Below are 16,231 nucleotides of genomic sequence, written 5' to 3'. Positions count from 1 at the left end.
TGTTCCTAGGAAGCCATAGATCGATCGATCAGTGTAATGTGTAAACATAATGAACTAATATATATACTCATGCATGTATGAGTTTATATTGTAACCGTATTATTAAGTTATCAAATCGTTTACAATTATATTATATACATTAAAGGTCTTTTAGATTATCCGACTATTATTTAACTAATATAGATAATTATTAATTTATTAATAAAAGAAAAAGCATGTCATTCACTATATATACTAGATACTAGATTAAACTCGTATGTTGTGCGGGATAATTGAGAACATAAATATAATAACAATAATTGATAGTTACATTATCATTCATAGTTATGGTAATATAAAGTACTATCAGATTACGACTGAAAAAATAAAATAAAATTATAGTTTATGAATATATTATATACGCCAAGTATAAAAGCAAGACTAATGAAACATAAATATTTAAATCATAAAAGTCTTTCTCATGATATATAATTATTAAATATAATATAATAAATATTTTTCAAAAAATAAACATAATATAATAAACAATCTTATTTGATAAAAGATAATTATCATTGAATTAATTAAAAAAAAAGTAGTATAATGTATATAATCTTTGTACTTATATATAAAATGGAAAATTAAATATTAATGATTAGGATTATGATTAATGATTATGATCAAAATTGATGATAAAAATTGTACATGGCAACATAGATATAACAATTTAAATGGAAAATATGGCACCTTATTAAAAATCTAATGTGACAAAAAAACTAAAAATGTCACCTATGAAATTATCATCTTTTAGTTACATAGAGAGATTGAATACATGATATATAATTATAAAAACATAATGAGTTTGAATTTTTCATTACAAGCCTTAAATTTTTTATTAACTTAGTTTAATTTCGTACGCATATTTAAATTTCAATGCAAGAACAATTACCTTTTATATTTTGACAAAATATTACAAGAAAAAAAATTAAAAAAGGAGTTATAAAATACAGAAAAATACTAGAACAAAACATTAAAATATGGAAGTTAGATTGTCTAATTTATTATTGGAAGTTAGATTATTCGAACAAAAAACATAAAATAAATATGTTATTTTATTAAATAGATACATAATGTAGTTTAAGATTTTTAATTGAGTATTTGATTTTATATAAATAAGAAGATAATATATTTTTTGAAATTTCATTTAAATCACAAGGTAGATCGAAGGGAACTCTTTGATCCCGTGTACCGAATTGGTACCTACGAAACCTCAATGTTGAGTTTTTTTGCATCGATGATTAGTTATCATTATCAGTCTTATCCACGACAAGAATTGAACATACGTTCTTCAAGACAACAGACTCTCAATGATGTCATGGTGGCCAACCCACCTAAATGAGTTGGTTTGAAATTTAATTATAGTAGATACAGTGTTTTGTTTATATTTACTTTTATATCGTCATTATACAAATATATAACAACCATATTATAGAAAACAGCTACACTAAAGAGCAATTTTGAATATTACTATATTCAACAGTATTAAATGTATTAACATTACATTGTCATTATACCAAAATTTATATATCTTACTAGCCATTTTTGATGCAAATAAAACTTTAAATAACAATACAATTGTATTTTAACATGTTTTATCTATAATTAATAAATATGTTATTCTTAAAACTTATTGTGTTTATTTCACGTATTTATATTGTCTCGTGTAATATACAGAAAATATAATTTTACTTTTATATATACAAAAATACGATTTTCTTAAATAATTATTAACCAACTGAAATATTTTATTTTATTTAATTAACATTTGCTTATGTTGTTGATCCTATCAAATTGAAAAACTTTTTACTTGACACTTTTTAATAAGTTATTAATTATATGTTTTTCGTAATAAATATAGAAGTTGAAATTTAGGGTCTCTTATAAGATTATATTATGAACTTTCAAATCTTAATTATTGTATTATAATTTGCTTTTACATAAGTTATGTTAATTAAAGTAAATATTTAAAGTTTAAGATTTTAATTTCCTAAATATTTTAGTTTTTAAATTTGTTACATAAATCCAATATTTGTTTCAAATATTATTAATATTAATAATAAAATTCAACCATGATTTTAAAAAAATATTTTGAAAATTTCTAAAAATTTAACTATAAATACATAATCCGAAACCTTAATATATTGATGTGAAACTAATTTAAAAAATTTCAAAAGGTTAACTATAAACACAAAAAGTAAACTTTTAAAAGATGAGCTATTGGCAAGGTCTTAAACCTTAAGGAAATCCATCAGGGTATAAATCACACTTTCAAAGTTTGTATGAGTGGATAATTAAGAGGGTTTTCAATAATACTGAGTTCCATCTCAGACATACGTGGTTCAAATGCTAACTACTTTTGTTTTGTTAAATTTTCTTTATATGTATATTTATATAAACATTAAACTATGTGAAAATTATAAAAAATGACTAATATAGTTACACCAATTAAAGAGAAGTCAAATCCATATAGAGCTCTTATTTATGTTCCGCTAAACAAATCTGTTTATATTGAATTTTAAACTATCACTTGACACAATAATTTGAAGTATTACCAATTGTTTATAGAAACATAAAATCATGAAATTTTATGTTTTTTTTCCATATAAAGACATACATTAACAACAAGATACTAATTAATTTACAACTTTGGCATCATGATACTAATTAATTTATTTTCAACATCTTTTATATATGGTTGTCAATGTATGATATTGTGAAACAATAACTTGTCACTAATTAAATATGTTATTTCGCGTATTACGCGGGACAATAATCTAGTTATAAAACATACTGTATAAGAAAGAACTTGTCTTAACTTTTAAATTTTAATAACAACTATATCATCTTTTTGACCTCACCGTTAATGTATTTATAAAATCAGAGTTTTTGAACTAATTAAATAGGAATATCAACTTTTACTAGAAGTATTTGTCTTACTGACCATTAATGTATTTTAGTAAACTTTACATTTTTATAAAATTATTATATACTCGTACATATTCAATACACACACTAACACAAAGCATACACGCATGACGCATTACCAGAAACGTACAAGCTAGGTACGCGGTTAGTTGACTTTTTACCAAATTTCTTCCAGAATAAAAGTAGAAGTTTTTGAACTAATTAAATGGAATATCGACAAATAATTAACAATAGTGACAAGTATGATCCTATTTCCCTAATTTCAATTTGAATTAAAGGTCTTTTTATCGTTCTTGAGTTAGCTATATATCAATTACCGTTTTCGCTAATTACTTGCCTGCCAAAAGGTTGCGTCATGTAATTGTTTGCTGAAGGTTAACTAATATCAAAATTTTATATAACATTGACATCCAATTTAATTAAGTCAAAATTGAATAAAAATAAACACAAACAAACAAAACTTAGGTCTCGGTCGACGTGTATCTTTTTGGATCGATCAAGCTTAAATTTCATATATCATCAGAAAGCATATGATATGCAACAATTATTAATATCTAAAGTTTAATTTGCCAATACATAATTTTCAAATACTAGATTCGTAAAGATATAACATAAGATACGCTGTATATATAAGGTACGTGTAATTATGATTAACCAGTTTAGTACATGTATGTCGAGTTACACAACACACCAGACACCATGTCATATTTTTTATAATCTTATATAACATTAAGGACAACTCATATATATATATATAATATATATATATTCCTTAAATTTTGATTTGCACATAAGATGATAAGAATAACATATGATATGATGATCATCAAATTAACACGTACATCTTCATATTACGTACGATCGAGTATATATACATATATATACATACACTAATTAAACCAAAACAACTTAGCTAGCTATATCTAATAACAGCAAGATTGGTATCTAAAATCTCGAGTTAAGGAGCTGCTACAGTTGACCTTGTTCTCTTTCAAAAATGGATCAAACTTCACTAATCTCGATCGAACAAATTATATCTCAATCGTACTTATCGTTCCAACAAACAAGCATCGATATACAACGTCTGAGTATATAAAACCTCGTTTTTTGTTGCTTTGCCATGCTTAAACAACGTCCATGGAGAGTGGATTTGCGACGAAGTTGGCGGTACTGAGATGATGACCTGATCAAGTATGAATAAGCAGTATTCATTGATCGATTAATTGGGTTCTTAATTAGCTAATTGGGTGAGTGGCAAAATATATACAGGGAACAAATGGCGTGGTACGTAGTTGTAGACTTGTGTAGTGCTAAAAAATATGAGTTACAAAAATGCCTTTCCATTTGTATTTATATTGGCCGTTTATGGTCTTGCTCTCACCTTCTTTGACTAACAAGTTGCTTTTTAATATGAAATTTGGACTCATTTTTCTTTTATAATTAAGCTAGATTGAGTTAATTATTGTCTAACATTTGCTATTTTAGCAAGTTTAAATTAGTAAGGTCTTTGACTTTGGAGATTCATCTGGTTTTCAGTCTCACTTTCCATATTTTTAAGAGTGAATTAATATGGATTTTTCATGAGTTCTGGGTTTCATCTCAGACATGCGTATAATCTAGGACTAAAAGTAGATTAGAATGTCGTTTTAAAAAACAAAAGTTGATATGTTATTAACTTGTAAATCCGTTGAGGTTAATGTACCACATAATTCTAATAAAACCTAAATCTTGTATATTTAGGAGTATTGGAACAAAAGGCTTTGCTTTTGAAAAAGAAACTAAAAGTTTTAATTAAAGTTTTTGTTATGTCTTTTCAAACTTTTTTTTTTTTTTGAAAATTTACTTCGTACCCTCCATTATCATATAAACAAACAGGCACTAAACTAATGTTTAGATATAGTTTAACATGATTTTGTCTTGTCCGAGAGAGAGACTATGATTTTGCATTTGATCGATCTAGGTTTCGTCCTACACTCATAGTGAATTTATTCTGGAAGCCTTCTCAAAAATGACAAGTCATTCACTTGACTCGTTGCATCTGTTATGAAGTTAAAGCCGGCCTTCGTTCATTTTGTATTTTTGTTCTATATTAAAGTACAAAAATCAAAATTATATTCAAATAGAATCTCCACGTAACACAGTACGGAGTAATTAATTATTCAAAATGTATCAAGACACAAATATTACTACAATTTTTTTCTAAGTCTTAACCGACAACCAATTTATTATCGCTAATCGGTCTTCTTTTTCACAAATCATACAACCAACATGAAAAAAGTATTTCACGTGTCATATGATTAGAGGGTCATTAAGTAAAATTTAAACCCGATTTCTGTTTTTATACTTCATGCTCCTAATTACTAGGCTTACCGTCAATTGTCATGGTCCCATGGAAACTAATTTCTGTAATGTAGTTTCTCTTCAATATAAATTAGTTAAGTTACATATGGTTTAAGTTCAAGTTCTAATTAACCTATATGTGTGTTTTCTCAAATCCAGAATATGATTGAGTAGAGAAATACCTTGTTAGAACACTGGATTATTATTTAAAATTTTAAATACTATGACTATAAAATTTCGTAATGTTTATTAACAAGTGAAATTGGACTCTTGAGTTCACACCCACTCCAAAAAAAGTCATCTCTAGTAACCAATCACGACACTTTTTAGTTTGTTCAATTATTTAAGAGGATTATATTATATTAGTTTATATTCTGGATAACTTTTTGATAGAAATTGTTAACTTTAAATAAAACTTTGGATTAATTTACAACTTTGTAATTATCAACACCAAATTTATATGAGAGAAAATTGTATGGAATATTGACACATGGTATATTTCTTAGGACCAACATATATATAACAACTTGGTATTCTGGTGGATGGACCAAGAAAGCTAGCATTTGGGTCAAATGTTCTGGAAGCAGCAGAAGTTCCAAATATCCAATTGCCCTCCTCGATTCATTTGTTTACCTCTAAAATATAGAACCTTCTTGCCTAGGAACATTCAAAATGTAGTATTCATAATATTAACACATAGTTCTTGAGTTAAATAACCAGCTTAATATCAAAAGTGATGCAAGAAAACTTTTTAAAACAAAGCAAAACTAAAAAAACTTATAATAATCAAATATACAAAAAAGGGTAAGTTTAAATTTTGAAGAAATTATAAAAATCTATAATAAAATTTCAAATTTAAAGGAGACATTAGCACTTTTTATCTACTTTTGGTATCACCCCTGAGTAACTTTTTCCAAATTTAACATTTTTTTTTTTTATCTGGAATGTGAAACGGACAAAGTTCAAATAAAGGAAACCCCTCATTATTATAAGACTATGATATTAAATTTGATGTAAATTATCAACCAGCTAGAATTCAAAAAATTCGATCAAATAAAACATTGATCAAAATGTCATGATCAGGCTATTAATAGTTAACAAAGTAATTATAAAATAAATAGGTTTAGTTAACTTTTTTTTTTTTGAAAGGTGAATTTCGATTGAAACTTCGTGTCGTGATTCGACAGTAAGAGGTTTAGCATACGTTGTATTAACCAGGTCCGCGTTAGAGAGCTCCCTCGAACTATAAATGCCTATTTCAAATACACAATATGGGGAAAACTCTCTACTAATTCGCCCGAATGCACGACGATTAGTAAATTTAAACCCTGCCCTCTCAAACTTGAACCTGGATATACCCAAGCCTAGCCCTCATAGAAAGTATATCTCAAAGTTGGTGGAATGAAGGTTCGAACCTAAGACCTATAGGTCACTAGGAAAACTCCAAACCACTACACCAACTCATCATTGATAGGTTTAGTTTACTTAGACAAAACTAAATTAAAACTTTTTTTTTTTTTTGTAAAGTGAGTTTCGATTCAAACGTGTTGGAGACAATTTTAACCAGAGATTTTTTAGATCTCCAACCCCTTCTTCATGAAAAATTCTTTTGAGATGAGAACCCCAAAACTCAAACTTGAGACCTTGGGTAAACTCAGCTAAGGCCCACATAATGGATTTAAAAGATACCTCTGACCACTAGAGTTTAAGCTATGTAATTTTGCATAATTGTATACATTATTACATTTACATATGATGTATCTTAGAAACTGTAAAATCATAAATTATATACGGGGTATCATCATTCGCTTAAAATGTATCTTTTTTTTTCCCCAGCTATATATATGATGAATCAAACTTGTATTTTCTATTTTTGTAAACCATAGATTAATATTCAAATAAATGTATTATTATTTTCAAGCTGGACCATACTTGTATTTTAATTTTCTTTCTATTTTCTTCTCGACTATAACGTACATATATACGATGCAACATATAGATATGTACTAATGGTTAAGTTTGTCAAAATAAACATTGAGAAAAATGTAGTAGCATACGTTTTTATCCAACTTGAAACAAGCTAATTAAAGCAACATTAATAATCTTAATTTATTTCATTCTAGATATATATACATCACCAGTAAATTCAATTGCACATAAAAATACGTACATTATGATTGTCTTCATCACAACAATATACTTGTAGATCTTCAAATCAATGAATCATTCTCAAGTTTCCATGAGTGACCTTATTGGGGAATCAAAGATAAAACTCTAGCTTCCTTCATCCTTTTTTCGAAACTTAATCAAACTTTTACGCTTTCATTATTTTTCATCATATATATCTCAAAGTCAAAATAAAAGTCTCGAACCTTATATTTAGTCGTAGTCTTTCCAACACATTAGCATTGAGACACAACGCTTGAGTATATAAAACCGTGTCTTGTGTTGCTTCGCGATAGTCGAACAACGTCTTTGGAGTGTGGATTTCCGACCAAGTTTCCTGTATTGAGTCGATGATGATCTAACTAGGTACGAATAAGTATTCATTAATTCTAGTTATTATTGGCGATAATGGGGAGAAATATATACCATATGGTACTTGTAGTGGCACCAAAATAGTTTGAAAAAGGCCCTTCGCAACTTAAGCACCTTCGATTTGCATATCTCTCTCTATATATATAATCCATGAGTAAAATAATATTTCGTCCAATTGTGTCCTTGTACCTGCTTTTGACTAAGTTTGCTCAACGAAGAAAAATATACCTATAAATTATTGTTTTAGTGTTACATTATATTGCATGTGTTTTCGCAGATATTAATATTTTTTAGGGATCTAGATATTTGTGGTGGATTATCCACTATGTATGAGAATCTGTTTTTACGGATTTTATGCATCATGAATATAACAATTTGACCAAAAAAAATGAAAGAAGAATTGAAAGAAAGAAAGCCAATCGACCTGTTATGATCTTTTACCAAGTGATTTCACGATTAACTAACATTAAAACATACATATAGTGTAATATTATGATTAAATTAAAATTCGAATTCATGACCTTCACGTATATAATCCATACGCCATCAATTGATCGGGTCATGTTGTTGTACTCCACTATTCGATCGGCTACCATCACAAAGACGTAAACATCTAGTGCCCAGTTGATGGCATTCCTCTATGCGGTTGTTGAGCGAGGAACCACGGGGCACTTCATCTCTAATAGTCATATTTAATTAATACATTGTTTACTATGGAAGGACCTAGCAAATTAGATTTTTTATACTACCTCAGACACAAAAATTATGCGTTAAAAAAAAGAAGCATTTTAACTATAAAACATCAACCTCCTTCCACTTCAAATTATAGGGTTGATAACCTAAAATGTCTTCATCATTCATAATACACATTTATGCACACCAATTAATATATATGGCTTACCAAAATACCTTTAATAAAATAATTTATCATGTATATTTTTTAACTACTAAAATAGCTAAATTACTCCCTTTTTACATTAATTAGCATTACATAAATAATCTACATCATTCGCCGTTATCGTTGTCACCGGTCACCGTCGTTGTTACCATCATTGCCGTCGCATTGTGTGAATATTAGTCGAGTATAATTTAATGTAATTTGTCCTTCTCTTAAACAGGGATTGACCACTGATGATGTATTTACAATTAAAAGAGTAATTGGATATTTTTTTATTATTTTTTTTCAAATAAGATCTAGAGTGAATTGGAGAACACTAAAATGTATTTAGTAAAGAACTCATTTTTAATTTTCTTTCTTCTCCCAACGGCCCAACCTGTCATTTTCCTTACATTTCTTCTAGAATTCAGTCTTGCCAAATATGACTAGTACGTTGTTTCACTCATTCGGGTTTTGGTATGTAAAGCCGCCTATCAATGATTCAAAGTTTAGTGTTTCTTTTTAATTTTATTTTGATAAGAAAAAAAACTCTCTAATAATCCGCTCAAATATACTACAACATATTATGATAGAATTTTGTCTTTTAAAACTTGAACCTGGGTGACTTGGTCTATGTGTATGTTCTATGTATATAGCACATAGATAATCGATAATATCTTAAGTATTAAATTTTTTAATACAATAAATTTATTACGTTATTCCTTTTTATAAACCTCTGATCAAAACCAGCAATCACCGGTTTACCTCAAATGAGAAATGTTTATTTGAAACTTAAATTTCCGTGCAAACTAAAAATTAGTCAAAACATATTGTGATCTGAACCTAACACAATGTATTTTCTAAAAACACATTGCACAATGTGTTTTTAGTTTCAAATCAGTGTGTTTTTTATAGTGCGTGAAGTCCAACAAAACTGGTCCAACACTCTAATTTGAAACTTAACTCAATTTGTTTTTAGAATATACATTGTGTTTTGTTCAATTTTCTAGTTTTCACAGAAATTTTAATTTTCAAATGATCACAACCGTGCCTCAAATTTTATTTTTCATTTTCCAAAAAGAATCATCTGCCATCACGAATTGTACATGCACGATTATAATACATGTCAATTATGTGTAAATCTTTTATCTTATGAACTGCTAAAGTTTTCTGTAATAAGCTAAATTTACCTGTAACTTCGATATTTCAAGAAGAAAAATTAGTTATAATATCGATAATATCAAAGCATATGTAAATAGGCATGACAACACGTTGACTTGGACTAGCGTATGACAAAATTTCGACGGATTTATCAAAGAAGAATCTTTTGTTTCAAAGTGTCTGCTTCTTCTAGTTCTAGACGTAATAATTCCAATGACTATTATTTGCTGTATACTCCAGCTTTGGAAGCTTCAGAAGAAAAAACATTTAAAATGAGTCAAAGAGTTTCGGGTAAAACAAGTCGATCAATCCAGGCTTACACCTCCTCGCTTACGGCCACACGCTCAACGTTTCTTTCAGACTCCTCACATCGTGACCATCACTATCACAAAGTTATTGATCATTTTGGCTTGATACGCAAGCCCACAACGATACAGCGTGAGGGAGTGACCATACAGGGTTCTATAAGTACTTGAGTTCATATGTCAATTTGTCAACTACTTTGGTATAAATAAATTTTATAACATAAGATAATACGAAAGCCATACTAAAATAATAAACCACCTTTTAATGAGTCGTTTCTTAAGATTTGATGCGCACTTTAGATCAGTTGAAACTGATGAATGATGTTTCGGGCTGACTACTTAGAATCATCGAGTCCATAACAAAAAAAAAGGTTCAGAAAAATATAAAGGTAGAATTTGAATTGTAAACAATAAGATGTTTCTATATATTTGATATCATTTTTTCAATGACATTATTTGTAACGGAAAAGGTTCATGTAGAAACTATTTGAATTGAAAAAACTATGAGACTTGATACGTTCATATGTGAATGATATAAGTGATGAACAAATTCATTCACTATTTAGTTTTTTTTTTTTTTTTTGGTAGTGAAAATAACAACAATGCTAAAATATGAACAGATTAAGTTATACTTGATAATGAAGAATGATTCTCACATGAACTTTTACAGTTGATTAAGTCCCATATCAAATCTTATTTTCTTTGTGTAACTTGCTAAAACTAAGTTATGACAAATTAAACTGTACTTCATGCAGTATGCGAGCTACTTTGTGGGATGATAATAATACATCTCAATAAGTTATGACTATTTATTTCTATCCATGAATGTAAGCAATTCATTAGCCTGTATCTCAACTGAATCACAATTATTTTTGGAGCCTCCAAACCATGCATGGATTAGTATTTTTGTTATAGGAAAGCTGAATTAGTTTGGTTGACTACTGAAAATTAGTTTCATCTAGTAAGAATCATACATTAAGGTCTTCAAAAAACCACAGCAGAGTTCAAGAACTTATCCAACAGCTGTATTTCTAATTTCCAACACGAAAAGTATAGATGTTACGTACCTTCAATTCTTGTTGTTTTTTCGGCTTTTGGTGCTTGCAGATTAGGTAAATGGATCTGAAAACAAGCGAGTAATGTGAGAGCTGCTACTAAAGTTACGTACCCATGTGTGACCAAATGGTTTGGTTTAAACAGGAGATGGAAATTTCAAACTATTTACTTATGAATGGATTGATTAGGGTCATGTTTATAATACAAATTTAGGTTGCAAGGAAACAAGTCAAACTGGTCGAAAGTTGCACAATCCTTGTTGCTAAAGCTTACCTCCAAGAGAAAATTCAAAGCAATAGTTTGAAGTTCGAACATGTTGCAAATCAGCCGGTACATTATGGTCTGATCTAGGAATTTTACTATAGGTCTATAGCTATGTATAAATTGTAGAGTGAGAACTAGAATCTGTGTACCGGTGAGGAGCAATTAATCCATGATCTGTTTGCTAGACACAAACCATGATGGCATAAAGTCACTATCTGCAGGATAATTACTGGATGGAAGAAATCATATCATAAAGTTACCGGGTAAGGATTTTTCCTAAGAAATTAAAGGAAATCATCAAAGCAGATCACATCTTACTGTTTTTTCTACATTCTCCTTTTCGTTTAAACACTTCTTTTTCTGCTTTACCATGTATGCAGGACCCACTAAACAAGAACCTAATATGATCAAGACAGATAGTGAAGTACGACCTTGATCGCAATTTTGAAAGAAAAAAAAAAAGTGTGACATAAGATCAATATGGGTCAAACAAAGTATACAAATGACAGGTAAACAAGTCAACTTGGTAAGGCTTGCCACAAAGGGGCCAGATGGTTAAAAGTTACGTGTAATTTATTGATTTAAAAGGGAATGGTTGGAACTTGAAAAGGACGCATATCACCAAAAAATGGTTGAAAATGCATAGAACTGTGAAACATTTTACTTCAAAAAGTAAGATTACCACTGTGTTCTTCCACTTTGTCTTGACAGCAAGCTGTGCATCAGTACATATAAGACTTCCATTTTCTGTTATAGAGTTTAAAGATGCATAAATGTGGTTAACAAAACACGTAAAAACCAAAACCCAACAAATGAATCGAATACTTTAGCTTACAAGGACACGGGTCAAATGGATTAAAAGCTACATCAGATAGATTTCTTGTGCATTAACCATAATGCATTAATGAAAAGGGATTTATATACTGGTATCGAAATATTTGATCTACTGAAGTTTGAAAATTTTGGACAATGTTTTCCGGATCAACCTTATTGGTTCAGTCCCGACCAGTGACACCATCATTCCTTAACTTAGTTAATACGACAAAATGACTAGATCGGGTGTGTTTGGGTTGGCCTGTCCTTGTTAATACCGTCTTCATGGATGTAGGACTAATGTGAAACATCGATCGTATAAAACCTATATATCTCTACAGTAACAGAGGAAGGACCAGAATAGAGCAGCTGTCTATCTGCAGCAGTGCGTGGGAGAAGGCACGAATACATCCGTAAGACCGGAAGGGAAAGCAAAAACGAAATGAATACCAGTTAACCCACCCCATACCTAAGATAGTACTTAAAAAAGATACACTACATTCCCCTTCGGTTTCAACCCATACAAAAGATCACCCTTTTGACCCATTACAATCCACCCATTTTGCCACTAGAAGATATGTGATACTCCGTATGTCTTGTTGAACCCCAAACATGAGTTAGAACATTACTTCAAACATCAATCAAAATCAATTCATTTAGAACTTCAGATGATAGGTGTAAATATCAAACCATTAGAGAGAGACAACACAAAGAAAGAAAGGTTAGCCAGAGTTTCTTTACATAAAACATACGAGTATAAAACATCATTCAAAAGCTCATATAACTTTACCGAGGATCCATACATCCTTTATCAGTCACTGGAAAAATTGGCTATGCTATGTTCGGCCTCAATGAGAAAATAAAATGGAGCACCTAACAATGCATACGAAATCACACCTTTCATTCCGGGTCTCAAAGCAGTAAACAAAGGCAGGCATTACAAATATGCAAAACAAAACATAAACAAGGTTCAAACATTTCCGACTTCACTCACCAATTATGCAAATTGGTAAAACATAATCCGAGTCACAAACACAAACACCTCATTCTTATTAATACAAAAAACCAAAACATTAGCATCAGCTAATAAACACGTCATCATTATTATTATTATCATCGATACAATAAGTAAGCTACACCTGGATATATCGAGATCAATGAAGAACTTTGAGCATATCATCAGCACCACTAGAAGTAAAAGCACCTCCCTCTTCAAGATTCAAAACCTTGACAATTCCGTCTTCAACCAGCATTGCATATCGTCTAGACCGAACCCCCAACCCGACCGGTTTATCGCTTAAATCCAACTCACAGCCGATCGCTTTCGTAAAATCCGCATTTCCATCACTTAATAACAATACCTGATCATTACCATCCCCAATTCCCAATTCTTTTCCCCAAGCTTTCATTACAAATGCATCATTGACCGAAATACACGCAATTTGATCAACCCCTTTTGACTTTAACTCTCCGGCTTTTTCGATAAACCCCGGGAGATGTTTTTGTGAGCATGTGGGTGTGAAGGCACCAGGGACAGCAAACAGTATTGTTTTCTTGGATTTTGTAAGTTCGGAAACTGTTAAGGTTTGTAGTTCGTTTTCGGAATCGAAATAGGATAAGGTTGTGTCGGGGAGTTTGTCTCCGACAGAGATGGTTTTCGCGGCGGCGACGGTTGAGAATCTTTTGAAGGTGGGGGGTTTGGTGAAAGGTGAAAAATTGACGGAGGTGAAGTGGGGTTTGGTGGCGCGAGATAAAAGTCTTGTGAATGTGAGCGGAGATGCTGCGGCGGCGATGGTAGCCATTTTATTTTTAGTTTTTGGGTTTTACGGCGGTGGCGGTTTAGTTAGTGAGTTATTGGACGGATGAGATGTAATGAAAAGTTTGTATAGTTGGTGAAGAGAAATTGAGGTGTTTTATATGTCAAATTGTCAAAAACAGGGGACTGAAGTAAATGTATAGTATTTTTTATTTTTAGGTGAATTTTACTATTCAAAGTTTCAATCACAACTAGCTAGGAGCTAGTCAAAGATACACATACAAGAAAGTAAATGTGGGCAAAAAATTGGAACCGGGTAAGGAACCGAAACCGGTTCTAGTTAATTAAAGTGGAATCGGTTTCGACTAGAACCAGAAACGGTTCGGAACCGATTCTGGACCTTGAAAACCCGAATCGTTAGAACCGAAAATATAGGTTCCGGATCAGTTCAGTTCTGAACCGCTTCCTAATTATCTTTTTTATTTTTCGGCTATTTGGTTGCTAATGGCTCGAGACTGAGACTCATAATGCCTTTCAAATAATAATATCTAGTGAATTGACATAAGAAAGTCCAAGTTATTTCACAAAAACACTTGAAATTAAGTGAAAACTCACTAATATTTCACTATAATTCATTTAACGATGACTATTTAACTATTTACGTCGATTTTGGGTCACTTGATTGCTAATGGCTCGAGCCTGGGACCCAAGATACCTTCCAAAATGATAAGATCTAATGATTTGTCACAAAATAATCCAAGTATTTTCAAAAAAAACACTTGAAATTAAGTGAAAAATAGACTATAATATATTTAACGGCCGTCAAGGCCACTTTTTTTCATCGTAAATCGATTTTGAGCCGCTTGATTGCTAATGGCTATCGATATTTTTTATCGTAAACACTTGAGATATAGTAATTTTGGTAAGAGATTTATGAATATATAGTGTTTTTGTAAGAGATATGGTGCTTTTGTAAGTGATGAAAAGTGTAAAAACAATCCAAAATGATGCTCCATATATATACTAGTTGTATAATGGAAAAATGGTAATTAATTGGGAAAAAAAGGGTAACTAACGACTTTTAACGGTCAAAAAGGACCAAACACGGCTATTTCTAACGGTAACTAATGGCTAGTTCCACTAGGGACCAAAAATCGGTTCCAAACCGGTTTCTCGGACCGATTTCTGGAACCGGAACCAGTTCGGGAGCGATATTTTGCAAAAAAAGTTAAGGATCAGTTTGGGATCAATTGGTTCCTCGAGATCCGGAATCGGTTTGTAACACCCCAAGCTAGGCTCGGGATGTCACTGAAGTTATATAGCACACAGTCGGATTATCGTAGAACATGAACTACATGAATAAAAAGGATTCGGTGAACCCAAACCAACATTTAAAGTAAAGGAATGTAAAACAACCATAAAGTCATCAACGGGTCAAGCAACAATACAATACTAGAAGGTCCTAAGCATATATCCTAAGAGGGCAAACGGATCACGGATCCATGAAAGTCCCAATCCAAGCCCTAGCAAAAGCAACAAATAGCCATCAAGTCTCCAATTTCACACGAATAGCTGAAAAGTGCACTAAACAAAGTCAATTCTAGGTTGGTGAGTTCGTAGTGATGGATCACAGGGAACCATCGTCAACAATCATGACATGTATAAAGAAAAATAAGTAACGTCTTACAAGTAGCCTTTACAAGGCACAAGGTCAACCAAGATAGGTAAACTGATAGTAAATTTCGTCACATATCAAGCCAATAATGTATCAACAATAATGAGGGATGCGTATCACAATTATGTATAAGTGATGTCAATATCAAAGAATATGTGAAACAATAAGGATGTATGAAGTAAACATGCATGAGACATCACCAAGCAATGTATGAGTGCATAACACGTGTGTATCGCAACATAACTGTTTGATCAAATAATCTCAATATGACTCAACCGGAGGTGTGAGTGTAGGGTGAAGGTTTCAGTGGTGTTTTGTTGGCGATTCCCTTCTGGTCAGAGGGTCACAAACCGCTTTAAGCCTATTATTTGTTGATCGTTGATCCCAATCCGTTGTGATCGACTTAGGGTTTGAGGGATGATGTGCGAAATCTAGCTTTAAATTTATAAACACGATTAACCGAAAGACTGACTACTACACAA

The 16,231-nt window shown here is 30.9% G+C and overlaps 1 protein-coding gene across 1 annotated transcript; it reads right to left on the bottom strand.

Annotated features, from left to right (window-relative positions):
• Positions 1-13,278: 13,278 nt before the first annotated feature.
• LOC122595556 (peroxiredoxin-2E, chloroplastic-like) lies at positions 13,279-14,211 on the bottom strand. Its single transcript, XM_043767937.1, has one exon. It carries the CDS (start codon positions 14,118-14,120, stop codon positions 13,473-13,475), a length of 648 nt encoding a protein of 215 aa, XP_043623872.1. The 5' UTR covers positions 14,121-14,211; the 3' UTR covers positions 13,279-13,472.
• Positions 14,212-16,231: the final 2,020 nt, after the last annotated feature.

The sequence above is a fragment of the Erigeron canadensis genome, chromosome 4, assembly GCF_010389155.1.
Source record: "Erigeron canadensis isolate Cc75 chromosome 4, C_canadensis_v1, whole genome shotgun sequence".
Taxonomy (NCBI): Eukaryota; Viridiplantae; Streptophyta; class Magnoliopsida; order Asterales; family Asteraceae; genus Erigeron; species Erigeron canadensis.
The sequence above is the reverse complement of the archived record's forward strand: the minus strand, read 5'-3'. Positions and strand labels throughout refer to the sequence as shown.